Source organism: Rhipicephalus sanguineus, chromosome 8 (genome assembly GCF_013339695.2).
Source record: "Rhipicephalus sanguineus isolate Rsan-2018 chromosome 8, BIME_Rsan_1.4, whole genome shotgun sequence".
NCBI classification, from domain to species: Eukaryota; Metazoa; Arthropoda; class Arachnida; order Ixodida; family Ixodidae; genus Rhipicephalus; species Rhipicephalus sanguineus.
In genome coordinates this window covers 61,112,088-61,139,677 of record NC_051183.1, presented here as the reverse complement: position 1 = coordinate 61,139,677, position 27,590 = coordinate 61,112,088, and the positions used below count along the sequence as shown (strand labels likewise).

General features: G+C 43.7%; 1 protein-coding gene across 1 annotated transcript in view; it reads right to left on the bottom strand.

The window, feature by feature from the left end:
- Positions 1-984: 984 nt before the first annotated feature.
- LOC119402008 (potassium voltage-gated channel subfamily KQT member 1) overlaps positions 985-27,590 on the bottom strand; it is a 72,901-nt gene continuing 46,295 nt past the window's right edge. The window contains exons 5-16 of the mRNA XM_037669041.2: positions 27,414-27,492; positions 26,551-26,647; positions 25,313-25,453; positions 12,951-13,061; positions 10,641-10,736; positions 10,062-10,175; positions 9,177-9,300; positions 8,600-8,699; positions 7,838-7,913; positions 4,575-4,669; positions 3,021-3,117; positions 985-1,411 (exon numbers count right to left, since the gene is read on the bottom strand). Of these exons, the coding sequence (XP_037524969.1) occupies positions 1,313-1,411; positions 3,021-3,117; positions 4,575-4,669; positions 7,838-7,913; positions 8,600-8,699; positions 9,177-9,300; positions 10,062-10,175; positions 10,641-10,736; positions 12,951-13,061; positions 25,313-25,453; positions 26,551-26,647; positions 27,414-27,492 (1,229 nt within the window). The 3' untranslated portion in view covers positions 985-1,312. The remainder of the gene's footprint in view (positions 1,412-3,020; positions 3,118-4,574; positions 4,670-7,837; positions 7,914-8,599; positions 8,700-9,176; positions 9,301-10,061; positions 10,176-10,640; positions 10,737-12,950; positions 13,062-25,312; positions 25,454-26,550; positions 26,648-27,413; positions 27,493-27,590) is intronic.

The following is a 27,590-nucleotide window of genomic DNA, read 5'->3' as shown; positions in this document are numbered from 1 at the left end:
CAACATTAATCCTGACTGATTTATTATGATAGAGCGTTCGACTGTGATCGCAGACGCATAACTCAAATCCATAACTTGTCAACCCCAATGAAATCGAGTGGGTCGGTTCCGTCAATACCCAATAACCACACGACATGTCACTGGGTGGCGTGTAAATATTACTCCCCAAACTCAGCTGACTGACACTCCAAAATGCGCGCGCCTTAATTATCCGAAGGGAGCACGGCTGGGCCAAGCGCCCGTTGAGAAATGGCTTGCGCTGGAGCGCGGACTTATACTCCGTTTCGTACATTAGGTGGAATGCTGTGAAAGCTAGCGAGACTTTTTGCCCTAGATACGTTCGCACCAAAAAATAGTTCAACGATTTTACCACCCGTAATGCGATTATTTTTCCTTTTTTTAGACTGAGTAATAAATGAAGATGCTTTGTGCCTTATAAATAAACAAACACCGTTATTTATACGGTTGTCAGTAGGTTGTCGTGGATCGCTTAGCATCTCTTTGTTTTCGTATCGTGGCCTCCGCGATTACTTGCGGTAGCGCGCAGCCGGAGCCAATCTCGGAGGCCACGTTTACAACGACGAAATTCAAGCGCGAATTGCGAGGACTTTCACACATTGCTGACCGAACTGCTTGCATAGCCTCCACGGCGCTACACCTGATGTACGAAGCGGAGTATAGACTGTCATGTAGTCTTCACATGGCTCGAATGCGGGCCTCTTTTTCTTCCCTGATGTGTTCACCAGTCAAGTAAACGGGCGTTGCCGGATCGTTGCAACTGTCCGCATGACGTCTGCGCAACATCGATCTCGGAGCTGTGCTCAGAGATCCGTGTGTAAAAAGCGGTACATTGCTCGATGGCTCACTGCATCACATAAGCTTTTAACCAGCCACTTGTTCAAGGTGGAAACGAAATTGAGCAAGCATGAAGAAGGAATGCAAGAACTAGACCGAAACACGAGAAATATGTGGCGTATTCTTCACGCCAAAATATCGAGACGGAGGAAGTATCGACAGTAAAACGGCTTCGAATGTTTGAAGAATAATGGCGTTATTTGTTACGCCGGCAGAATATGGCGGAAATCTCTTGCGTAAGTGACTGTTCGCTGACGCTTAGTGAGGCGGACAGCTAATGACGTAATTTTTGCGCCGGTGGAATACGGCGGTATTTTCCTGCGTTGGCCGCTGTACGTCGACCCTGAGTGACTCGGACATCTTCACATTCGACGGTATCAGCGGCTACACGCATCTTCTGCGTCTCTGGGTTCGAGGCTAGACGAAAATGCTTGGCTGTCTCCACACCGTCTTGCTTTCAAATGTCGTACTCCTGTCCGTGGTCGCCCTTGTGTCCACTGGTGATGAGCTCCAGCATTGAAAGAACCCTGTCCACTTTCCTCTCCAGGGACATGAGCTGCGAGCGAAAGAAGCCAAATGCGCCATCAGGTTACAAGTCGAGCGTTTCTAAATAGGCTATATGACAGAGGTGAAATCGTCGGTCGCAGAGTCGGATTCGTTTGATGCAATACAATGTACTCCCATCAATCATTTTCGCCACGTACCACACTCGACTCGAGCAACCTTCGCGCAGACATTGTGGACATTAATGATTGTAAGCAGTTGCGCAATGAAAGAGCTAAATTGCATACTCGGGCTCTAGGTAACTTGCTGCCTCTTCTGTATTTTTTCTTTCATCCTTTTTTATGATTTTACTACTTCCCCTCTGTAATGCTGCTGGTTCTGAGAAGTATAACAAATGAACTGAAATGAAATCGATGCTTAAGAAATCTCTTTGTTCGAGGGGGGAGGGGGAGGGGATGGGGAGATTTTCTTAAAGTGGGCCCCAACCCACATTACGTACGAATATGTGGGTTTGTGTGATGGGGACCTATGTATATGCATGTGACGCTTTGAATGGGAGACGTTGAGCGGCACAGACGCCATACTTTTATTTTGTAGCACTTCTTACTTCTCAGCTTCTACCAGCCATCCGTGCCTTCTTACGTCACATGCATGCATTGAATATCAGCAGTCAAATGGGGGCCGGGACCCCCCTTCAATTTTTGTGGAGGTGCCCGATGAGCCGCGAATCCTCCCTATGACTTTAAGCCCGAGACATTATTATCCTAACGACTTTTTTCAACCTTAAAGGCTCATTAAGGTTTTTTCAACCTTACTGAAATGTACCTTATGTCATTCCGATAACTCCATATGTTTCCGTAGGATCGTAGGATTCCTACGGAAATATACGGAAAATTTATGGAGAATATACGAAAAACTTATGGATTACGTTGGGAAATATATGGAATTATTGAAGTAACATACGAAGCGTTTCAGCAGCGTATAATGATGAACTATGAGCACCATTACTGTATACGTGCTCCTTATGTATTTTCTGGAAAACTTTCTGGTAAACACTGAGCGAGCCCCGCATACATTATTTTCGATCTTAAGGTGCATCAGACAAGTTGTTAAATTACGAAAAAAAATATAATTGCAAATATCACTTTTAACGGACGCGTTACATCTTGAAGAGAAATTATCAATTTTTAATTAGTACGCAATTGAGGTAATGCACAGCGGAACGTATTCTGACATAAGTATTAGGATGAATCTGAAGCACTGATTTCATACAAACAAGTCACCTTTCTAGTAAAACGGCAGTTTGAGGGTTTCCTTTTTGGCCGTAGCTGGTCAATAAGTTTAAATGTGATTTCTTACTTATAGGTAGATACCGTGATTGAAAGAGTATGAGACACAGCAATTTTTTTCTCAGCCATTGTTGCAAACGTGACATACAAGTCAGCAGGTCACAAAGCTACAAAAAAAAGAATAGACAAGGACATTGTAACGGTACAGCCACAACTGAAACTTAACTGGGCCATAATTTGTGGTTTCGTGAGAGCGAATATTAATGGCCTTCATTGTTAACGTAAACAACGGAATCGAATACACACAATTTGCGAACTATCCTCACACTGTGATCACTGGCTTTGTTTAACAGTGTGCGATGTGTCAGGTACCTGCATTTCCATTCGGTGTAGCCTGGCTCCCACAGTCATCGGCTTCATTCCCTTCTCGTTCAAGTAGGAACCAGGTTTCCCAAGCGTCTGGTCTAGCCTGTAACAAGATGCCACACAGACAAGGATAGTTTTAAAGATAGAGAAACGATCTTCGGACTACTTGACCGGCGTTTCACAAGTAGCGATAACTCATTGACGAACTGGTAATTTTCGCTGTCGTTTAATTACTGATCATCATTGCAGTTCGTTGCAATCGTTATTAGAAGTATAAAAGTATTCAGATAAAAAATTGGCCGCGTGTCTGTGTGCTTCGCTGCAAATGTCGTCGAAGAACGATAGTCTTCTGCCGGCCGTACTACATGAGTCCTGGTCTCATCCGCGGCCACCCGTGATGCTGTTCGCAGGGCCACTGCCAGGTGACAGCACCATATCGTCGGCAGAGAGATTTTCGTGCATAGCGTCACATTTTCAGCGCAGCCTAAGAAACACTAGGGTTTTTAGAATTACGTATCTGTGTATTGTCTAGTAAAGGAACACATCACCTAATACTTACATTTTGTTGTTGCGCCTCAGATATGCGTAATATTTGCTTTTTCATCGACAATGCTCAAACCTATGAACGCAGCTACCACTTCAAGATGGCTAGACGTTCAGCAAGTGCTTAAACTGCGGCTGGGCGGCTGAAACTGAATCGTTTGACAGACAGACAGACAGACAGACAGACAGACAGACAGACAGACAGACAGACAGACAGACAGACAGACAGACAGACAGACAGACAGACAGACAGACAGACAGACAGACAGACAGACAGACAGACAGACAGACAGACAGACAGACAGACAGACAGACAGACAGACAGACAGACAGACAGACAGACAGACAGACAGACCAAAATTTCTGCGTTCAAGTATCCCAAGAAAGACTATCGTATTTAAAAATAGAAAAATGGGAAGTGTATTCATATAGTTGAGCGTAACAAAAACCGGCTTCTTGATACGTACCGATTCTTTCGTTGAACTCTCGGTCCTGCAGGTTTGATGCGTTTAGTTAGCATGCGAAAGTTTCTAGGCCAGATGTCACCTCGTAAAAGATCACGCGCTACGCGGAAGCCTATGGCCAAAATAATAGTAAACATCCACCGCCACCGTCATGAGTTAACTCTTTTTTGGGTCTCACGCCTCTCCGACGACAGTATAATGATCCCCGCAGAGAGTTCACGTGTCCTTTTAAAGTGAGTCATATAAGTGGCAAGTTAGGAAAGACAAAAAAGAGTCGCAGGACTCGTTCTTTTTTACAGAGTGTGCACCCACAATCGGTGTAGCGTTGCTGCTCGTCAGTTACAATATTGTTACAATATTTGGACGTCTCGTAAACTTGTTTCTCGCTTCACCTTAGCTGAGGAGTTCTTATACACGCACTAACAACTGCAGTGATCGCAAAGAAACCAGTTCTGAATGTCTTTCCTCTTCCACTGCTCAATAGCTGTGCATCATAATTTGACCCTATAGATTCGGCTTCTCCTTCTGGTTTGCGCAGAGAGACAGTTCTTACCTTCTCTGTAGCTCCTTTATGCGCACCATCATGTTCACGTGCCCTTGGGAGTACTGTTCGATGACGTCACGAACGTCGTATGGCTTACGTGCTTGCTGAAATGAAAGGTAACGCGTATTATTCCACCAGCGTAGACCTTAAAAGAAAAGTTTCCACGTTTCGGGGAGTCATTATGTTTGTCCCAGAACAATAATCATCATCTGGCTTGCTTGCTTGCCTTGCCTGATTTGAAATCTCATGCCGAACTCTGATACCTAGTATGACGCAATCGGAGGCACAACTTGCCAGCTCGGAGCCGGTACTGGCGCTCCTGCATCAAGTCCGGCAGGCGGCTAAGGCCGGTGGAGCCCTGGGCGTAGGGACCCGGTCATAGCAGGGATGGTCGATTAAAATTTTTAATCGATTAATCGTTAATCGATTTAGCCTTTAATTGATTAATTGCTTTCGGTGGAATGTTTTAATCTATTAATCGATTAATCGACATTTTTTATGGGTGCTTTAAAACCGATATCTCTTCGTTTGACAGGCATCGTTCGTGTATAATATGGACCCAAATCTTTTTTTTCAGACGCGCTGACGATCGAAAATTCCCACTTTCGAAAGTGTCGAACACGGGCCCCTTGTGTCCAGTGGGCGGAAATTCTCACTTTCGCAGACTGGACACAAAGGGCTTGTCGTCGTTGGTTGTGTCGCGGATTCAAGCATGTGTGGCCATCATCGCTGGGCTATTCGGCAGCAGGTCGTATTTTCTGAAAGCCTGCCTACTCGCGCTCATCGAAGCCGGAGGCGCGTTCGGGAACCACACTGGTTGGAAAGTCGCAGTTGAAATATGCAGTGTGGCGGAGGGTGAGTAAATCCCGAGAAAGGTAAAAGAGAGACGAGGACTAAGAGGAATTAAATAAGACGCTCGCTCTCGTAAGCACAGCATCTTTTCTCTGTTTGTCGGTCAGATATTGTGGAAGCCCTACATAATACTATAATTTCGGACTGACGCAATCTTTTCCTTAAGGTCACCCATGCAGAGATTACACAGAAACATACTGACCTCATACAGACCATCGGTACAAGCAACTGCAGGAAATAGAGTGACATGAGTTTCTGCCTCCCGGCTAGAATAAACAGCAGCTGCGCCAGTATACTCCGCAGGTTTCATCTGATCGTTGCCTTAACACGGTGCCACTGGCACCTCTTCAATCGTGCGTACAGCCTGAACTGTGAGGGCTATCCAGTGTATCAGACATTACAACATAAATTTCTCGACTGTCCTTCTTTCTTGAAAGAGCATAAGACAGGGGTCTCTAGCTGAAAGCTGTATTTCTCCCTAAATATGCGACCATACAGTATTACTAAATGCTACAAGGTCACTTCTTCAATAGTAATGCACTGGATGCTAGACGTTCGGTAAACCGACGCGTAAAGTTGGGGATTACATAAAAGGTCTAGAAGATCCTTGTCACAATTCTCGAGTGCGCATTCCTGCGTTACATTTTCTCTCAACTAATGGCAGCAACTTTCGTGCTTCAAGTGCTGTATTCGAGAAGTGCTTGCCGCATTTATTACACTTTGCAGTCTTCGTTTTCTCATCTTCAGCGAACAACGACCACACTTCGCTCCTCTCCCGATTGCCCGGCATTATGACATCGCAAAGGTAGCAGTGTAACCACCAATGTGTAATAATTACACAATATAACACGCAAGCAACGCAAGCCCGTCGTATACTCAGGCGACGCTCAACCAGCTTAAGGGAGAGGAGGTGAAAGCAGTAGCAGCAGTAGACTGTGAGCTGGAGAGAAGCGGGCAAGTTTATTTCTACCTCGATGGGGTGGAGTCGCCACCTGCCGGGGCTTGAAGCATTGGGGAGTGCTTGGAGTTGGACCAGTTGGACGCCGTACTAGCCGTACGCGACGGAGATGAGGGCGACTTCATATATTTCTCTATGGGGTATGGCGTATGGCCGCCGCCAGTTCCGGGCTCGTTCCGCTAGCGCAGAAATATGCGCTGTAGTGAAAGCAGTGAAAAAGAGGCTATGTGCGCAGCATCTACGTCTCAGGATAGCGCGCCTCGCAGTCATGCGTTCCAGCCAAGGGGCGCGGTTGGGAGAGGGAGTGGGGGGTGCCGTAATCGATTAATGGAATAGTTTTAATCCATTAATTTGATTAATCAAAAGGTGGAAATCGATCATGATTAATCGATTAATTGTAGACCTTTAATCGAATAATCGATTAATCGTTCATCGATTTTACCATCCCTAGGTCATAGAGGCTCCGAGATCCCCCTTTCCACTTTCCCTTGATTAAAGTTACACTATATCTCTCTCTTTCTCACCCCGCTCGCCACTTTTCTGTGAAGAATTCTGTCTCACGCTAAACGATGGGCACGGCGTTCCCACGTAAAAGTATCGGACTTGCTGCGTCAAACCAAGGAAAGATATGAAAGATTGATGATCATTATTGTCGGGGACAGTACTCCCCAATGGGTGGACGGATGGAAGAACTTTATGTAGGCCCAATAGGTCGCGCTAGTTTCCTAGCCCGAAGTGGGCCTCTCCATCGTGCAGCCACAAGGCAAGAAGACTCCCCGATGGCTGCTACTTTTTAGATTGTTTATGTCACGGGGATGAAATGTATCTTTCTGGCTTTGTGATCCTTAACAGCGAAAACTTCAATTGACTCCTCCCCCCACACTTCTTTTTCTTGGTGAGGAGGGGGGGGGGGTATGAAAAGAAATTTCAAAGTGAAAGATGCATTAGTTCTGTACTTTGGTACAACAGGGTCAGTTGTTATGCTGTTTAGGAACAAGGAAGATCATGACGGATTTGAAACACGTTAGTAACACTTTTCGCAGATTTTGTGCTGCCGCATACTTTCAGATGCGTATTTCCTTAGCTAGCGGGAGGAGTCTTAGATGGGCGTTATATCTGGTCAGTGACGCCCTTATGATTTTCCCATTGACAACAGCAACTGGCACCAGGTCAATTTCAGCTCTGTATTTTTTATATTTTATTTGTACGTCGAGTTCCACATGCAGTGAACTTCCGCCGTAAGGAAATGGCTATTGGCGTTGCGCTGTTGAGAACGCCGTTACGGGTTAGTGTTGAATAGGTCAGAAAGGCAAGAATATTGGTGCATCTATTTTGGCGCACGCTAGAGAAGGTTAGGTTCTCAACGTAAATATAGAGTTCTCCACTGCGGCGTGCCTCGTAATCATGTGGTGGCACTTTAAGATGAGTAAAAACCGTATAAGCCATGCAGTGCATAACGTACCTGAAATTTTCTTCGCGCCACGAAGTACTTGATCTTGCGTATTCCGCGAATGGCATTTTTGTGTGCTTCAGTCAGGCTGGAAAAAGCAGAGAAGAGAACGCATGAAAAGTGCATTGAGTTCCTTTTATTAAATCATTTTATGATTTCTTATGTTACTGATATTGCTGCCGCGTAAGGTATTCTAAGAATCGCAGCCTGTATACAGTTGAAACTCGTTATAGCGAAGTAGCAACGGATAGTAAGTTAGTTCGTTATATCCGATATTCGTTGTAACAGTAGATATAAAGATCGGCTCTAGCCAATCGGCAATCTGGTTCGCGGGGACATCCCAGATACAAAGACGCACTATAGTATCCTAGATACCAGTTCTAGGTACAAAAACGCAGTTGGCACCAATCTTTGTCGTCACACGAGCTTCCAGCGTTTTCCGATTCTGCTCATACACTGCCGCAACCAGTCAAATGCGCTTTTTCCCTCTGGATGAGCAACATTATCGCAACTTTTTCTAATAGTTAAAAAAAATGTGCTCGAGAATTGTCTTTAAATATTTAGTTTGCTTTTTTACTCTACCTTTACATTATTGATCTTCGCGCTAACCAAATATTTCTTCGTTACAGCCGATATCGCGGTGGCTCTCGCATTTACGGTTTGACAGAGAGAGAGAGAGAACATGCAGAGACTGAGTGTGCGAAGGGTATAATTGCAGAGACACTAGGATGCACGTGAGCAGCGAAACGCGGCAGTCCAAGTTACTACCACTACCTGGTCACTTGCGGCGATTCGTCCATGTCGATCTCGACGAATTCGTTGTTCGCGTCGTGACAGTTCGCATTTGGTGTCGATATCGTTTTCCTTCGCTGACCTGCGTTTAACGAGAAGGAAGGAAAATGAGGCCACACACGGCGATTCGCTGGTATACTGCATAGCGATTGTTGAACACGCCGTGGAAACGCTATCAAAACGCTGTACAAACATGCTGTGAAAACACAAGCAATGAAATGCTAATCCACTTGCGAAATTGACCCTTCACTGGTTATAGATGCGTAAACTTGGATGTTTGAGGTTCTTAGAATTTAACGCTAACAGCACGCGTACGCAATAATTCGTGGTATATGTTAAATTACATAATAAAGTTAAACCACTGGTCACGAATGAGCAGATACCATTCTGACCCTTTCATTACACTATCTGCCGTAATCTAAGCGCTTTTTCAGGACGTGAAAGCACTCGAGTCAATCAGTGAGGCAAATCAAACGATCAATCAATCTTTTTTTCGTAACTCTGTTGGATGAAGAGCTTATCGCGCTGAGAAGAGAACAAGGGAAGCATGTCGACTCACCTAATTTGCCGCTGTCCTCGGCCTGCGAGTCGCCTTCTGTTTCGGCCGTGTTGGCCGAGTAATTGGACACCTCGATCTTTTGCTTCGACTTGCGCCGTCGCAACACGCTCGCCCTCTTGGCCACCTGCATGGGACAGGTTGGGGGAGAGGGTGTTAGCCCAAGGGATGAGGAAAAACGGTTTACACAAAACGTCTTAAGCATAATATTTTCCATTTGTACGGGTCTATATCGGTCAAACTCTATTACAGCGCACCATCAGAAAGTTGCTCCGTTTCTTAGTGGCGCATCCTTAACTCACAACCGTTCTTCAAGCGAGTATGAAATAGCGCTGTGTACCACCACATGGGAGCCGTGAAAGTAGCTATAGCCTGTGCAGCCGTAAAGGCCCTGTTCAGCAAAGAGTTTTTTGGGCTTATGCACCAGTGGTCTGAAGTTAGGAATGTTAGAATGTTGACATAGGGTCTTGAAAGAACGTTGCCCTTGACGGCTTTCGGATAAGTTATCCTTAGAAGGCCTTCGAAGAAAAATGCCCTAGGATTGCGGCCCATAAAATCAGTAAAAAAAAAGGCAGGTCTTGTAACACCAGTCATAGACGATGAAGGAAGGAAGCGTCGACAGCTAATGTCAAATGTAACAAAAAAAAAGCTCACGCTCACGCACACACACTTTCAGAGGAAACCAGTGTATTAAAGATATGTGAACACGAATACCAGTACAGTGCACTGCGTTGTTTTTGTGGTCAAGGCCAGGGACAGAACATCTGCGTCAAAGTCAAGCCGCCTACGCCGACCTTTTGTAGGTTGTATAAACATTGTTGTCACTCCTCTTTGCATGCCGGGCGCTAAAGCAAGAAGCAGGGTGCAAGAAGCAAAACAATGCATTACCCTGCTGAGTGGTGTTCCCGAGTTGAGGCCACCGTGGTTGGATTCCTTGACGTGAATCCTCCAAGTGGCTTCGCACCGGGAAGTTTTCTCCGCTGCATAGCACCTCCACAGGCACTGCACAGAATTAAAGCGATCCGTTAGAGTTTAGTCAACCTTTCTATATAGAGAGATAGGAAGATAGCTTTTTATTTAAACGCAGCGTAACGATTCGTTGCGCAAGTTTCTCTACAGGCAGGGAAAGAAACTGGAGAGGTAATACCCATGAAAAAAAGACTCTAAAACAATCCGACGAAAGCCTGCACTAAGTGAACACGATTTGATTACTTCAGTAATAAACATTTCAGCACAACTTGTGAATTTCTTTCCACTTCAGACTCCTCTTATGGTTTTTCAGAATACGAATGAATGCTGTAGTTTTTAAAGACACCCAAGTGACACAAGGTGATCGGACAAAAAATAAAGCAATGACTTCACAAGACCGAAATCACAGAGTAAAATGTACAAAATAAATGGGCGACATTAGCATGAGAAATTCATAAGCAGACTCAACAATTTCATGCGCATTCGAGAGTTATTTACCTGTATTAATGTGGCAGCCGCTGGTATTTGGCGATTAAAGTGCTTCTGCCGTTGTTTCTGTTGGACCTTCAAGGCAAACCCTGATCCCAGAATGCCCTGTAGAACGAAAAAAAAATACAACTGTGAGGGTGATTGTTTTATTACGCAGGCGTGAGATGACACGGCGTATTCAAAATTTGGGAAGCGCCTGATACACTTCGCTCAAACTCGGTCTCGAAAAGTTCTCTTCACATGACCCTGCCACAATAAATACACAGCTTTTTTTTTTGGGGGGGGGGGGGGGGGGGGGCAATTTGCGAATAACGTCATGGTTTGATTTAGCACTAAACAAAGCAGCGCAAGGTCTAAAGCGATATTGATTCAAAATATTAAAAGCACAAGGTCGGCAACGCTTTTCAGAGGTCGAAGAGAAGCATTGCAAAAGAATATGATATCCACTGGTCATTACCATTTTATAAGGTATAATGCGCCTACAATGTCCTTTACGTTGGCAACATGAAGAAAAAATTGAGCAAGATGTCGTAACCCTAAAGAACAGTTGCCCTACAAGAACCTAAAACATATTATTCGGAGTCAAAGTAAGTTATACCGCAAAAATACATACTCTGACCCCGCTAAACCTGTATATATATTTCTCGGTGCTCCTTTGAATCAATACCTTTAACCCACAGAGTGCGTTGAAAATGTCCGTTCGAAGATTCTCAATCTGCTGGAGCGAATACAAAATTTAGGTGCTGCCTGCGTTCAAGATGAAAAAGCAACCTCAGTTCACGCTTATTGAATCATATGTTAATTACAGTTTGTTAATTAGCAGCCCGTGCTCCTGCAAGGGAAACATGAGATACGCTATTATTCATTCTCAATGAGATCAAAAGAAGACAGTGAAGACAATGAGAGCTGTTGTGCCCGCACCGCACCTTTAATGTACATCTGTATATTTAGGTTCGGGATGAGTAATGTGCATTAAGAAGTATTATCCTACCGATGTGCAGCAGAATCATATCAATTAGCTAATAATAGCAAGTATACTTCGAACGTTGAATTGCATTCATGGAATAATTGTGAGTTGATGCACGTCTCTTGCAGAACACGACGTAAAAATAGGCATTTGCTTGCCGACAACTCAATTTCATTTATTAGATTTTTCGAAACAAACTAAAACCTTGTTACTAAGGGACACTTAGGTTTAAAAAATGGAAGAACAGATCTACGTAAAAATTGCTGCTTAAAAATAGCGTGTGCACGGACTAAGTGCCTTTAGATAAAATCATCGAATCTGTGTTTTCATGATGCGTTTGAAATCTTGTTAGACTATACCTACTCCGCAGCGAAAGAGCATTGTGGATGAATGTCAAATGAGATTAGTGTACTTTGCTCCATAGGTGTGCTCACGGGCGGGGGGGGGGGGGGCGGGGGGCTTTGACCTAAGGGAGGGGGAGGCGCGAAGTCAACCGTACACACTGACATAATAGGGAGGGGGGGGGGCGCTGCGTCTCGGGGAGGGGCCGCAATGTCAGCGCCATACATTGACATAATGGGAGGGCGGCGCTGGGACGAACCTTCGCCGCCCCCTGCGCACGCCTATGCTTTGCTCACGTGAAGAATAATCTCACTCGTTGAGCTAACATGTATACTTGGTTTACGCTTATACATTTTCTGTAACGGACCATGTACTAGCGACAAGGGGCTATTGGTCCTGTTCTATTATGTATCGCTAGGTTAAAGTTTGATTGCTGTGGAAAAATCGAGGTATATAGCTTCTCGGTTACGCAATTTCTCTCTGTTTTGCAGCAAAAGAAAGAGAAAAAAGAAACCAGTGATTGCACTAAAATCTATAACAAATTAAAAATCACACAGCGAACTAAAACGAAAATAAAGAAAATATCTTAACGAAATATTTGCGGCGCAACCCAGGACGAGGGAGAAACACGAGAGATGACAGGACAGGGCGCCAGAAATATTTCGTTATGCCACAAATATTTCTTTAGGCCATGCGCCGACTCTCCCAACGTTGCAATCTGATACAGAAAATAACTTGGCAACGAACAGGTCACTGGCAACATCTCTACTATGATGTGCAGATTTTTTGAACTGCTTTAATGAAGGTAATCTTGATTAAATTTATTTTTGATTTAACTGAATGGGCCCTATCAAAGAAACTGCATGTATTATACCCGTTCTCCTAAATACGCCCGTATTCTTACAGTTTGAATAATATTCACTAAACATACACTGGTAATTAAACATGGGAAATAAAATTACGCATTGCAAGTGTACCTTTTCCGTGGCAAAGAAAAAATCAGCACTTACCGCGGGTAACGCGAAGAATGAGATTGCAAAAACAGAAAAACAGGACGCCACAATCTTCCCCATCCAGGTCCTAGGAACAGTGTCGCCGTAGCCGATGGTCGTAACTGTTATCTGCGTAGAAAATAAGAAAGAGAGACATCACATAGTTTCATCATAAAAACAGAAAGTCACATGCTATATTCAGGTGAAAAATAACTGAAGACGGGGTGTGGCTGGAATCAACGCTTTCAGAAGTGGTCTTGTCTTCTTCAAGTCAGCAACGTCTTCAAAGCAGTCGCCACCTAGTAGAAGGTTGTGCCTTGAAGAAGACAGGACAACTTGTCAAAACGTTGCCTCCAACGAGAACCCCTGTTCGAGGATTCTTTCACCTCTTGAAGCTTCCAGGTTCTCCTGAACTTCCGCCACTGGCGTAGCCAGGGGGTCGAGGCTACGCCAGTGGCAGACGCTTTAAGGCGAAAGCCTTAGATGCCTCATCAAACGCGAAATTTGACCGTTGGCGTTGGCGGCCCGCGGCGTCGAGGACGAGTGATTAAAAAAAATCATCATCCCGTGAGAACGTGACCATATGACGTCACAATGAGGTCACAAATCGCCAAAATTGTGACGTCATTATGAGGTCATCAATACGTCACTTTTGAGTCACATTACGTAACGTCACATATGACGTCATCGCATTACATCCCAGCTTGGTCTAAGGCGGTCCTATCACGGAGGCTATGCAAAATCAGGTGAGGTGCCCCCGATCTTGGAGGCAGCGCGAAAGTATGTTAGGTGCAGAGAACTTTCGAAGGGCGTCGGCGCAGGATCAATACATCGACTGAAAAGAAAAAGAAGATGGCTTTCGCCTTCGAGCCGTCTTAAGTAAATGCATTAGGGACCCTGTGAGTTTTTTTTTTAATTGTACATCTGTATATCGCATGCACACATGCAAATACACGCACCAACATATATAAAAGTTGGTTGTACCCCACCATTCCAAGCCCTCCTCCCGCGCCCCGACAAAAATATCTGGCTACGCCCCTGACTTCTGTCATGCTTTATTCTGTGAGAAAAAATAAAAAAATGAAAACTTGGAGGATGTGTGAGCTCCGCCTTGAAGAGTGAAACGTGGAAGCGTCGTTTGTCCCCCTTCGGATCCCCATCTCAATGGGCAACCTGCTTCGCTATCCTACCCTACAATGCCTCCTGCTTGTACATTTGCGAAGTGCCCGCTGCGCCATAGTTCTTCCTTATTCGAATGGGCGAAGTACCCACTACACGTCCTAAGAGAACACGCGTAACTGTGCACTTTGTTGATGCGGCTGCTCATAATGGTTAACTATCCCTGTGCTCTTTGTAATTGGTGGGCCTTTAAACGAACCACTCGTTGCGCAATTCGCATGTTTTGACGCCTGGTGCGATTCGAGGCTTTTGCCGAGCAATATTACATACCTTAAGAGAAAGAGAGATGATCTTTAATGAAAATCCCGTAGAGGTTAGCCTGCTTTGTCGCCTGGCTTGCTACTCCAGGTGTCGGGTGATGACTACGGTATTATACAACGATCACACAAATAGTACGTACAGTCACAGACGCACATATATACACAAAAGAGTCATTCACAAACTTTGGGTATGTCGAGTGTTCCTCAAGACCACCAACAGCGCTTTGCGTTAAGGAAACTCCAACCACTGCATGGCATTCTTATAGGATTTTTACCGAAACAGTTTCAAACACCGGCGTGGCTCTGTGGTAGAACATCTGGTTGCCACGTAGATGTCCTGCGTTTGATTGCCACTCAAACCGAAGCTTTTGGTTATTTCTTTATTTGCATCTATATCAAATTTGCGCTCACGGACAACGCCGATTTTTCGCTTACAACCAACGACGCCGACACTGACACCGCAATTTCAGCGAAACTAGCTCGTAAACGCTATCGCGCTAATAGTGCGAATGGACTTTATTGTTAGTTCAGTGTCTATTCAACGAACAGACAATGGAGCGAGCGAAAGCCTACAATATAAAGGAAAGGTCATCGTCCCGTGAGTTGCATGGAGGTTAGGACTTAAATAAAAAAAAGAATCAGAAGCTTCTGCACAGGGCACGATACTTTGTTGTAGGAAATACAAAAGGCCCGCGTCACTGCACAGAAGGCACGGTATTATATAATACTACAATGCAGTGGGTATACAAAGACATTGTGGTGTATAGGATAGAAGCTCTGGATGCTTTAGTGGGCGGGGCCCGTAACACGGTTGGAACATTGTTGTTCCCTTGACAGACATAGATGTAATGAGCGCTGGTAATACGCACTTCGGCAGTTATTCGGCACTTCTTCATTGCCTGTACGAGGTCATTACCACATGGTGTGGTTCATGGCTGTATATATATATATATGGGATGTTAAAAAAATGTCTCCGAAAGTCCTCAAAAATAAGGAAAATGTGATATTTGCCCTCTGCCTTCAGAGATGCTTTTTATGTAGCGGCAGGCGCCTTGAGGTGGGTGACGATATCATTTGAAACAGTAATTAAGAAAGATAAATTAAATTTTTTTGATTAGTGGAGTTAAGCGGTTTTTATCAAATGGGAGAACTGAAGTTCATACGACGAACCAACCGCAGCTTCGAGATATTGAAAACGCGGCCTCTAGTAATTATTGTGGCGTAATGAAATTCATCCAGATTCAACGGCGAAACCGAAACTGAAGCACCAATGAGCGCAACAAGCAGACGACAAGAATGACGTCACCGTTAAAGACAACGATTACAGAGGTAATATTACTTTTAAGGGCTCGTTTTTGTTTGTTACACACAATATTAATGAGAACTAACAGATAGCAATGTCAAGGAAAGTATAGGGGATGTTATTTGTGGTAATTAGAATATAAATGTGAAGAAATAAAGTGGACGAAAAGATAACTTGCCGCCGGCAGGGACCGAACCTGCGACCTTCGAATAACGTGTCCGATGCTCTACCACTGAGCTACGGCGGCGTTCATCTCCCCGTCCACTTTATAGGGTATATATGTTGATTGAAACTTAGGAGTGTTAGTCAGGGCCGCCAGTCGCAGCCATGGCGGCGACTGTGGAACACACTTTTTTCTGCCTTTTTTGGCGTCACGTAGCACGTGATCTATGCGTGCTCTAATTGCAACCGCAGCTCGCAGTCACACAACGAAGTCGGTTGATGGTTCATATAACGACACTCACTGATTCTGGACGTCCCAGATCAATATGACAGTTGCACTCCTCCGTGTTTCTGTTTGGGTTTCAGCGCTGAATTGGGATGAATTTCATTACTTCGCAATTTCATTACTAGAGGCCGCTTTTTCTAAATCTCGAAGATGCAATGGGTTCTTCGCATGAAGGACTTCCATTCTCCCGTTTGACATAACTGCCTAACTCCAATAATTAAAAAGTTAATTCATTGAACTTTCTCAATTACTGTCCCACATGATGTATTCAGCCTTCTTAAGATGCATGTGGCTACAGAAGAAGTAACTGTGAAGGCACTTAACAAATATTGCATTGCTCTAATTTTCGAGGACTTTCGGACATATTTCGTGAAACACCCCCTATATATATATATATATATATATATATATATATATAAATTATATAAATAAATATAATTTGCGTCATGGTGATTTAAGTGCGCGCCATACCGGAAGCACTACGATTTTCTTCAACGTCGCATCAGTCATCCACTAGGAACTGAAATCGACGCCTCTTCGTTACTTCATGCATAAACTCGATAAACGATGACGCAATTAAATAGCTTGAAAGAACAGCTCGAGAGCATGTGGTACTTTGTCTACACGCAAATAGCGGCTTTAGCGCGAATGCACAATGACGTCATCTTAAGAGTGACGAACGGTGGACGTCATTATATAATACAGCCACTTTGACGTGCGAGGGTCTTGTATCTAAAAGACGCGCCGATCTTTCTTGAGAAACTTTCTTTCTCTTTCTTGAGATCTTTCTTTAGAAACCAAAAAGCGAAAGGAAAGAATGAGTTAAAATATTGATCCGTTCCGTCGGGTATTCCGTTATATTGCTGCACGCTTGACAGATCCTCGAAGCGCGCGTCGTCGCATATTCTTAAGTTCCTCGTGGCCGCAAGCCTGAGATGGAGAACACAAAAAAATCAAAATAGTGAAAAAGCCCAAGAAAAAAAAAATGTGGTAATAGGACATCCTCGATCGATGTGCAGCGAGTTCATCCACGTCGCTTCGAAGAACGAGCGGCCCGGCAATGAAATTCCGGGAAAACTCGAACGTCTGAGAAAAGTGGGAGCTTTTCCGCTTTTCAGGAAAATGCTCCCACGCTTGGCCCACGTGGCAAAGACTGAATGTTTTGCGTACCGGCAGCGAAAAAAATTTGATCGTTCGATTTCAGGCCACCTTATGCCGAAGAGGAAACGCGCGAGTAGGCGAAAGAGCGAGTGACGTAAGATAGATGGGGGCGTTCTCTGAAGAATCATCGCTCATTCCCTTTTCTTATCCTGCGCTAAGGAATCACGAATCGTTCCTGTACCGCTACATTGTGCTTTGTTCCTGAAACCAGTTGTAGTTTAGGAACTTGTGTCTTTTGAACAGCGATGCTCTTCAATGTTCGAGCTGGAGGTAAAATGGATGAACACAAAAAACTATCATCATTATGAACTCATCATTACTCTAAAATTATGAACTATCATCATTATTATAAAATAGACATTTCAAATTGTATTTCCTACTCACAAACTCGAGCTACCAGGCACAAAGATACAAACACATTAGTACAGTACAAATGCAACAGTGATGTGTTTAAATATTCCTTTTTTTCCGGCTGCCATCCGTGAATGGAATATGTTAGCGCCTCTCGTCACTAACGCTGAGTCACTGTCTCAGTTTGAGTCAGACATTGAAAAAATCCTATAATATGTTCAATTTGTCAGTAGCACCATTCATGCAACAAGCATATGTACTTGGACATTGTGCATGTAGTCGTGTATGCAGCTTGTAATGTTTATCTATCATTTACATCTACTCGTATTTTGTTTATATATTATGCAGTGTAAATTGCATATGTATAGAGATCAAAGTTGACGTTACTCTTTTTTTTATGTATTGCTGATTGGTCAATACCATGAGTATTCATAGTATCTGTACATAGTGCCCCACCTGCTACGGTCTCAGTAGAGACTGGGAGTATTGTAAATAAATAAATAAATAAATAAATAAATAAATAAATAAATAAATAAATAAATAAATAAACTGGTATGTGCCGCATAAATTTGGCAAATCCCACTACTCTCCGCTGGTCCACTAAAAATGAAGAAGGCAAATAATGCATAAATGGAAAGAGAAAGAAAGAGAAGACGGAGAATCAAAGAAAGACAAAGAAATAACTAAAGAGAGAGAGAGAGAAGCAGGTGGAAAGAAAGTAACTGGCGTTAGCCAGAAAACTAGAGAATATACATATCCCTCACAAAATGGATTTAGACAGTCTATAGATTGTCTAAAAATGGGTGTACACAGTCTATAGACTGCCATAATACATTTTTGTAAGACTAGACCAGATTCGCTGTGCGAAGCTTTGCACAACTTAGTGTAAAACTATCGCAATTCTTGCTTTGCACCTAGCAGGCGTGTGCTAGCAGTTGTAGTGGGCCATGGATATTTTTTAGATGCAGGATAAGGCTTTCCTTGACTGCTAATGTAATAGTAATAACTGTTGGGCTTTTATGTGCGAAAATTGCGACATGATTATTAGAGACTCTGTAGTGGAGGACTTCCGAAATTGCGACCGCCTGGGGTTCTTTAACGTGCGCCTAAATCTAAGCACACGGGCCTCGAGCGTCTTGGCCTCGTAGAAATGCGGCCGCTGCGGCCGGGATTCGATCCCGCGACCTTCGGACAAGCAGCCGAGGCCCATAACCACTAGATCACCATGGTGAGTGCAAAAGTAAGAACACTATACAATATCTGGGGTTTTACGTGCCAACACCCCGATATTATTATGAGGCGCGTCGTACACTCTTAATGTGGTCCTGGATAAATGCTGGCTATATCAAGGAAACCGGACGAAAAATGTGCGGTTTCCTGGCTATAACTAGCACTTTAAGCGGGACCTGTTTCAGAGTGTAGTGGTGGGCTCCGGATAATTGCGACCACCTGGTGTTCTTTAGAGTGCACTAGCACTGCAGAGTACACGGGCTTCTAGCATTTGGCTGCCAGCGAAATGCGACCACCGCGGATCGAACCATAATCGAACCTGTGTCTTTCATGTCAACATTCGAGCACCGTAACCCCTGAGCAACCGCTGCAGCATAGATCAGTTAACAAAAAAACACACCCCTGTGCTCCTCAACCTCGTCACGCTTACAACTAATCACACTCGCACGACTCATTACACTTACACAAGAACTCGTCACATTGACGAGCACTTTCTGCAGCAGCTAGTAAAAAAAAAGAAAAACGTACCGCCTGCCATTCCTTACAGCTCCTAGAACCTCAGGAAGAAAGTCGCTGTCTTTATGAAATGTATATAGGGAGAGCTTGGTGCTAGTGTGTGGCAAAGGCTATTCCTCTTTCTAGGAATCCCTGCAAGGACGACTTTGATATACCTGTTTTACTGCATTTATACCTCTAAAAATAATCGCTTCTTTAACGTAGAAATTACTACTGTGCAGTGTATTGCGCAAAGTAGTTCGTTTTTTTCTTGTTCCTAACTGTGCGCACGCAGAAAACCTATACTACCCAAAATTCTAGTTCTACTTCTCCTTGATCTACAGCAGGCTCGAAATACTGCGAAATAACCGTAACTACAAAAAAGTTCTTACGCCTAATTCCCTTCGATCCTAATTCCGTGCATCTAATTATCGAAGGGCTCTGACCTAATGCCCTCGCAATCTGAAAGCCTTCGTTAATTCGTTCATCTTGCTTGGTATTTTGGAGCTTTGCCTTCTTGATAATCTCGGTATTCACGGTGTTTCGTTCCCCTAATCTTGTTTGACTTGTCACGAGTGAAGCCGTTTCAAGCCAGGTGAGTTGAGTGCACCGAAAAGCGAAGAACATTAAGCAAAACGGTGAAATCATTTAGACGTAAATGCTAAAGATTTCGCAACGTGTCATGCTGGCTGAATTGCATAAGGAAAGCTGTCACAATGCTGACCTCGCTGCTTCTGGTTACCCCGCCTTAATCCCGTGGGTTGTAGGGTGACCCTTGTGACCTCGTCAATGACTTTAGTGCGTTCGCGGAAGCCCATCTTCTCCTGCATGCCCAATGAGCCTGTCCGGAACTCTGAGCGATGACAGGGACGGTCAACATGGTTCCCTGCGCTGCTGGGAATGTGCTGCTCGCTGCGTCAACATAATGAATGACTTCAATTTCTCAGCAGGGCCATTTTCTTTCCCTTTCTTTTTCTCTTGGAATTGGTGATTAATTCCACATCTCAGAAGTGCGGTAAGGCTCGCCCGTGTTTTCCTTGGACGATGCCAAAAAGAAAGAATGAAGTACCGAGAAAGTGTCGAACTGTAATACGATGAATCGATCCAGGAAATGTCAAATGGCGCCAAAAGCTCTTGTCAAGGTATTTCGCTTAACAAAAGGGATAAAAAGCTTGACTACTATTAAGAGAGAGAGAGAGAGAGAGACGACAAAAAGCGAACCATAAGCGCATCCGGTCTGCTACCCTACACAACGTGACAGGGTATAAAAAGAAAGAAAGCAGAAAAATCGAAGGAAAACGAAAGGGAAAAACTTATTCTAGGAAGCTCGAGACGGAGCGTTCGTAAAGAAACACTTTTTAAAATCTTTTTTATTAAGTTCTTGTTCAAATATTGCGCTTCAACATAATATTTCCTTTGAACAATTATTAAGGCAATTATTAAGGTTACACAATTCCACCATTGTGTACATGCAATTTCTATTGTTTATTTATTACTGCTAGTACTTTTTGTATATTATGTACCGCACGCTTGCGATTATTCTGTGCGGTGAATGCGTGTATGGTGCTAGAGGCCTACCTAGTCAGGTGACGTTTCTTCCAACATCACCTTTTGCCGCAAGCACCATGACAATCTTTTATTGTTGCACAAAAGAAGAAATAAATAAAATAAAATAATTTCTCAAGCCGTAGGATATCGCAGTTATCATGCGTGGCAGTTCATCGGTTAAATATTATTGCGATAGCAATTATATGGACACTCTCGGCTGATTTTTGCCGTCGCCGTCGCCATCATGCCCCGGATATGTATATCTATGTATATATATATAAAAAAGGCACAAATAAAACTAAAGCAGAAGAAAAAATTCCGAAGCACTAGACCGGGGATTCGAACCATCGACCCTTCGCTCCCCAGCCCGCTGCATTAGACTACTCCGCATGCGCCGGCGAAATGACGGCGAGCTATTTATATACACCATTTACCACTGGTGGTAAGCAAATCTCGGTGGAGCTTGAGCGCGTTTTCTATCACGCAACGCTCCTAATTTTCTTTCAGTTTGAAAACTGCTCTTCAGACGCGCACGACAAATGGCCCTTTTCTGTACCCACTCGTAATGTGGAAGAAGAAAAAAACAAAGAACACCAGGCACACCTTGCATCAGACGCCCTCGTGTGGGAAGAAACGCAGTGGGTCGCTCCACGCGCCGCAGTTTAAAAGAAAAGAAATTCTAAGAGCATCTGATTCTTAATTGTCGACACTTGCAGTGCGGTGCTCAAGCACAAAGACGTAACCACTGAGACAGATACTGCAAGTATCGAGCTGCTTCTCGTTCTTCGTGTGACATTCCAATTTCCTGCTGTCGCATTCATTGCTTCGCCCTTGCGGCGAAACTGTGACTTTTTATAAATAGCGACCATAGTAAAAGGAATGATTCAGTCTTTTCACTTCAAAATTAATGTACATATGTGACGAATTACAAAATTTAATTAATTTACTATTGAAATAATTATTTTGCAGCACATCTCGACAGTTCGAATCGTAGACGGACAGTATGGAAGACACGTCTACTTGGATAAAATTCTGATCATGGTACCAGTTTTAGTATATTTGGCGTCAAACTCACGACAACAGTGCACTACTGTTCCGCTTGCATTCTAAATAAAATCGTTAAACACAGATCATTAGCAACACAAGGCATTCTGTTGGAAACAGTAGGAATGAATATCTCGAAAGATGTTTTGTCATGAAACGTCATTCTGTTTTCCGATATAACTTCACTAACTCAGAGGTTACAATACAGGAATTGCAACATATGCGGCAAAGTATAACGAGAAGCTTTCCACTTTATAGTGACCGCTCAATCTATAATCGAATGTTAATTTCCATCACTCGTCTAACTAATGTCAATCTGCTGGATATTTCCTTGTTCCATTGCAAGAATTATGCTATCTGGTACAGGAAACTTCAGAACAGTCCGCGTAAGGAACACCGCGCACATCTAGCACATCGAGCACTTCTAAATACCTATTAGTGATGATTAGGAGCACGCACAGCGCTGTTAACGTTACATATGTTAATGAGGCACCTATTGTAACAAAGTTGATCCTCGATGTATCGTTTTTCATTTTTGCTTTGCTGTGCTTGAACTTGAGCATTGCAGTAAACAAAACAAATTATAGCATGTCCAGGGTACCGTTTGGAAACGCTGCTTACGAACTGATCATTGGAAAGAGCTGCTCTCTTATAAGTCGCCTTCACTACTAAATCGTCTACATAGTCGTGACGACGAAATTCTAGAGGGTTCAAAGAAATCATTCACTTCTGTTCTTATTACTACAAATATTCCGCAGGAACGAATCCTGAGTACAAATTTGCAGTGTATTGTCTTTAGGTGTACTTGTATTTGAGGTAAATGCAATTTTATACTTTTCGAGCTTTTTAAACAACGTGTCATACGGCGACCCCTTATTTGACATAGGCATGCGCGGATGGCTTACACGTTGCGTTTGCCCTACGGGCCGAATTGCATTAGGAGCACAAGCTGTCTGCAACCCAAGTGACCTGTAACTTCTGCCTCTCTTCTTTACAAGAAGAAGAAATTGATTGATTGATTGATTGATTGATTGATTGATTGATTGATTGATTGATTGATTGATTGATTGATTGTTATTACTTTGTCGTTAAGGTAAATAAAATTTAATGGATTTCATAAACATTACGGCTAAAGTGCGAGAACTTTCATGGATATCTCACGTGGATATCTTCTTATCTCTTTACAAAGTGATGGATATCTTCTTGCGGGAACTTGTTTACTTGAGCCGTTTCACCACTAAGTGCATGCAGGACTGAGTGCCCATTACGCGAGTCCTGGTATACAGAGTATTCGAAAAAAATCTCTTTTCATGGATAGCCGTTTCAGTGATCCTAGGATCAATATCCACTACTATATTTGCCAAAGCCCTGCATGGATATTTCGTGCGAAGGACACTTTCGGGCCGCTTGTGAACAGGCGCCTTCAACCTGTGGCATGTTTGTCGTCAGGCCGGATTGCATATGCTCGCTGGAATAGATTGAACGACTTCGAAACTTAATGCCTTTCTTTTCCTATCGTGGTATTTTTTGTCTTCTCGATGAGATGGAGTTCGATTTTCCGATAGAGCGTGTCCGCAGACGCAGCCACTCTGCGGGTTCGCGTTTCGTGAATCGAGGTTTTCTGCACGGCAGAGCGAGATGGCGTGACGAAGGGTTTCTAATTCTGTCCGTTATGCATTCACTGCGAACACGCAGCCGCTGCGCGAACCTCCCCCACACCACTGGCAACCTTCAAAAGCGAAGTCGTGCTGACGTTTCGAGAAATTTTTTATTCGGTGGCTGACTGTATCGAATGGGCTCGAAGTGGATCGTTTTATTCCTCCGAGACTTGTTTTCTTGCGAAATCGTTTGAACAAATAAAGCATGCGTAAGTTATGACATTGTTCAGTAAGGTTAAGAATCTTTCGTAGCTTGCAGCATTGCGAGAAAATAAAAACAAAGTTTGCTCACATTTTAATGTTTTATTGCTTTTGTATAGGCTGTTAGGCATCCTTGAACACGAAAAACCTTAGGCAGCTGTACTAGTGCATGCTATGTATACAGCTGACACATTGATAAATCGCGCGCTATTGCTAAGGAACAATGTGATTCCTCATTAATGAGGTTTCATTTATTTCCTGAGTCAATGTATTTTTAATTGAACATAATTCATCATGCGTAAACACTAGGTAAGTGAAAGGCTGTCATGTCTGCCTTCATTGTTGAAAAGTGGTCACGTGGGTTCCGGCTCGGCATACTGTTATTCATGTTACGTACAATCATTGGTGTACGTAGGCCTGCAGCTTTCTTATACAAACCATATCGAAATCTGTGGCAGCGGAGATGGGGTGAGGGGTTATCGCTAAAGAGAGGAAAGTGGTGCTGTTTTCCCCAAACTATAAGTGAGCATTTCGCCGTGACACAGGAGGAGAGTATGGTAATTCAAGATTAGAAGAGGGAGGAGTTAAAAGATTCGAACTAAGTGGGGAGCAAGCGTCCGCACATCCGCAACCTCCATCGTCCAAGCGAGGAAGACAATCTGCGGACATAGAAGTTACGAAGCGCACTGAAGGCGTCCGCGGCGTGCTTGACGTTTACGAAGTGATTAAGACAGCCCGCAGACATTAGTTACAGAGCGCTCCCTAGAGTCAGCGACGATTAATCTGAGAAAATTGTAGATAACTGTGGCCGAGGCGTCATCCCGTCTGTGAGCCCCAATGACCAACAGCTAGACGAACACAATCTGCGGACACAGCAGTTACGAAGTGTGGAACAGTCGTACGCACGTCTGTGACCTCTATCGACTAAGCGGCAATGACAACCTGACGACAGGTCCGGTGTGCAGTTATCCGCATGTCTGAGACCTACATTGTCTAAAGGACGAATGCAATCTGCGACATAGTATCGTTACTGACAGCGGAAAAGGCGTCCGCACGTCTGCGACCTCCATTGAAGAAGCGGTGAAGACAAGGTGCTGGCATAGCAGTTCGTGTCGCACAAGAAGAGCCCAGAGACACTTAGGTATATGATTATTGAATATTAGTATATTAGAAGAGAGAGGAGTTAAGATTTTCGAACAAAATGCGGAGCAGGCGTCCTCACTTTTGCAATTTTCATCGGTCAAGCGAGGAAGAAAATTTGAGGACATAATGGTTACGAAGTACACAGAAGGCGTCCGCACGTCTTTGACCTTTCTTGGAGCAAGCGACGAAGGCAGTCTGCACACAATCTGCTGTCACAGTAGCAGACGTGCGGAAGAGTTGTCCGCACGTCTGAGACCTGCATTGACTAAACGATGAAGGCAATATGCAACTACAGTAGTTACGAAGGGCGGAGCAGCCGTTCGCATAAGGAAGAGCTCGGTCACGCAATGAACACTTACCACTCCCCACCAGAGTGCATCGGCGTAACTTGTAAAATCTGACTTTCCCTCGATGCCCATCGCGTCCTTCTCGGCCAAGTACATGAAATATGATGAGAAGATCAGGCCGAGGAAACCAATGTACAGCGTTGTGATGAGCTCCTGCGTTTGAATAATATCATGCTACACAAAACCAGAATCACGGAGCACACTAAGCTTTGCCATAAAAAAACATCGTTTATAATCGTGTTCCAGCAGTTTTCAATGGCTTACTCACGAATGATGTGTTTGACACCAACCCGGAGACACCATTCGCGCTTCGACATATGCACTTAAATTTTATTACGTAGCCAAGAACGTATGTTTTTGTGGAAATTTTACGCTGCCTGTGAACGTATATTTGGCAGTTCTCGCTGTGATACTTATTAATTATAATTCATAAACTGGTCCATCCTTTGCACGACACTTGTGAATAAGTTATATAGGGAGAAGTCAGCGCTATTTAAGAGCCACTAGCGTCACTTCGACCGCGGTCTCACAACTCTTTGTGAAAACAACCACCAACTGTGTCAACTTCGGTTGTATACGCAACGTTACTTTCAATTTCAAAGTGTATTTCTTTTTTCATTTGTCACATCAACGTGTGTCACAATGTATAATGACGCATAAAAAAAGGGGGAGGGGGAGTGGACTCTTTCATGTTGTTTCTCGTTGCCGCAGTATTTTGCCTTTTTCTGTAAAAGTGCATTCAGTTGAAACATGTTTTATTTCAAGCACAATTGTTTTTTTGCACTGTGGCTGATTTTGCTGTTCGAGTTTGTGGGGGGGCCGGAGCCTTGTCAACCTGTAGTACTGCGGCTTTTTTTACCCGTTACCATCTTATTTATCAGTTCGAAATAAAGTAAAGTTAATCGATTGTAAACATCTAGATTCTGTTGCTCATGCACCGTCACAGGTCATGAAAATGCCGCGAAAAAAAAAAAAAACAAGATGAAGTCCCACAGATGGAAGATCGGCGTTTTCATGATGTGTCACGGCGCATGCGAGACAGAATGCTTTATATTTCTGTGGGTGTTTCGTCAATAAACTTTTGTTAGCAGCACCTGCCCTTGTCCGCCTCGCATTTCCATGTCCGTCTTAACTTGCACTCATTTGATTTTGTTATAAGGCAAGTCTCATTAGTCCAACGGTCTGTTCAACTGATGTAGAGAGAGGTTGTGCTTTTTTTTCAGGTACGGCCTCACCAGTAGCGCACTCACCTGCCTATGTACAAAGACTACGGAACCAAGCAGCCTCCATGTGCCTCCCTGTCGGTCGACGTGAAGCATGCGTAGTATCTGGAGGAAACGGATTCCCCTGTGCGCAACAGAAATAGTACGAAGTCCATATAGCATTTCGATAGGTGTAGTTCTATTAGTCGTATTAATGTCAGCCCTTTCACGGCGCTTATAGCATTTGAAGATGCATAAAGAAAAAAAATACTTCGTTCCTTTATTTCCAACAACGCCCCTGAAAGAATTATGACACTTCAATGCAAGGAATACCTTCATTACACCGACAGTATTATATTTCAAAAAATTTCCCCCGTTCAGTGCTTACACAATGCATAGCTGACCCGATTCTTTCATTACGTATTCCGCTTTCAATTTGCTTTGCCATGTGATGCGCACCAAACTCTTATTTATCTGTTTTCTTGTTTTATGCCTGGCTTATTCTAAAATGTCTGTCTGATATATATATGCAAGTATTTTATCTATGCATAGTTTGTTCCGCCTGGATTAAGCTGCCACGTCTTACGAGACCGAGGCCCTTGTGCGATATTGGTACTTTGTCAAATAACTAAGTTCCGGATGGGTTGGTAACCTATCTACGCGTGCACTTAGGGTTACTAAAATTGCTGCATCTTTGCTATGAACTTACAGTATGCCAACCATGCGAAACATAAACCAGATGGCGATCGTAACGTGCGCACCAGGGCGCTGTCTTCCTTGGCTCGTGTCGAGCATATATATATATATATATATATATATATATATATATATATATATATATATATATATATATATATATATATATATATATATATATATATCACGCTACCAGGACATGTTCAGCTTCTTACCTGATTGCTGAGGTAGCAAACACCTGGCCGTTCGAGCCGGCCACTAGGACCACAACAGAAGCGACGACAACGATGAGATCTGAGACGAAGAGGAATGCAAAAAAGAAAATGTTTGAGCTGTTTGACATCACTAGCAAGAAAATGCAATAACGATGTGTCTCCCCCGCGCCAGGCTAG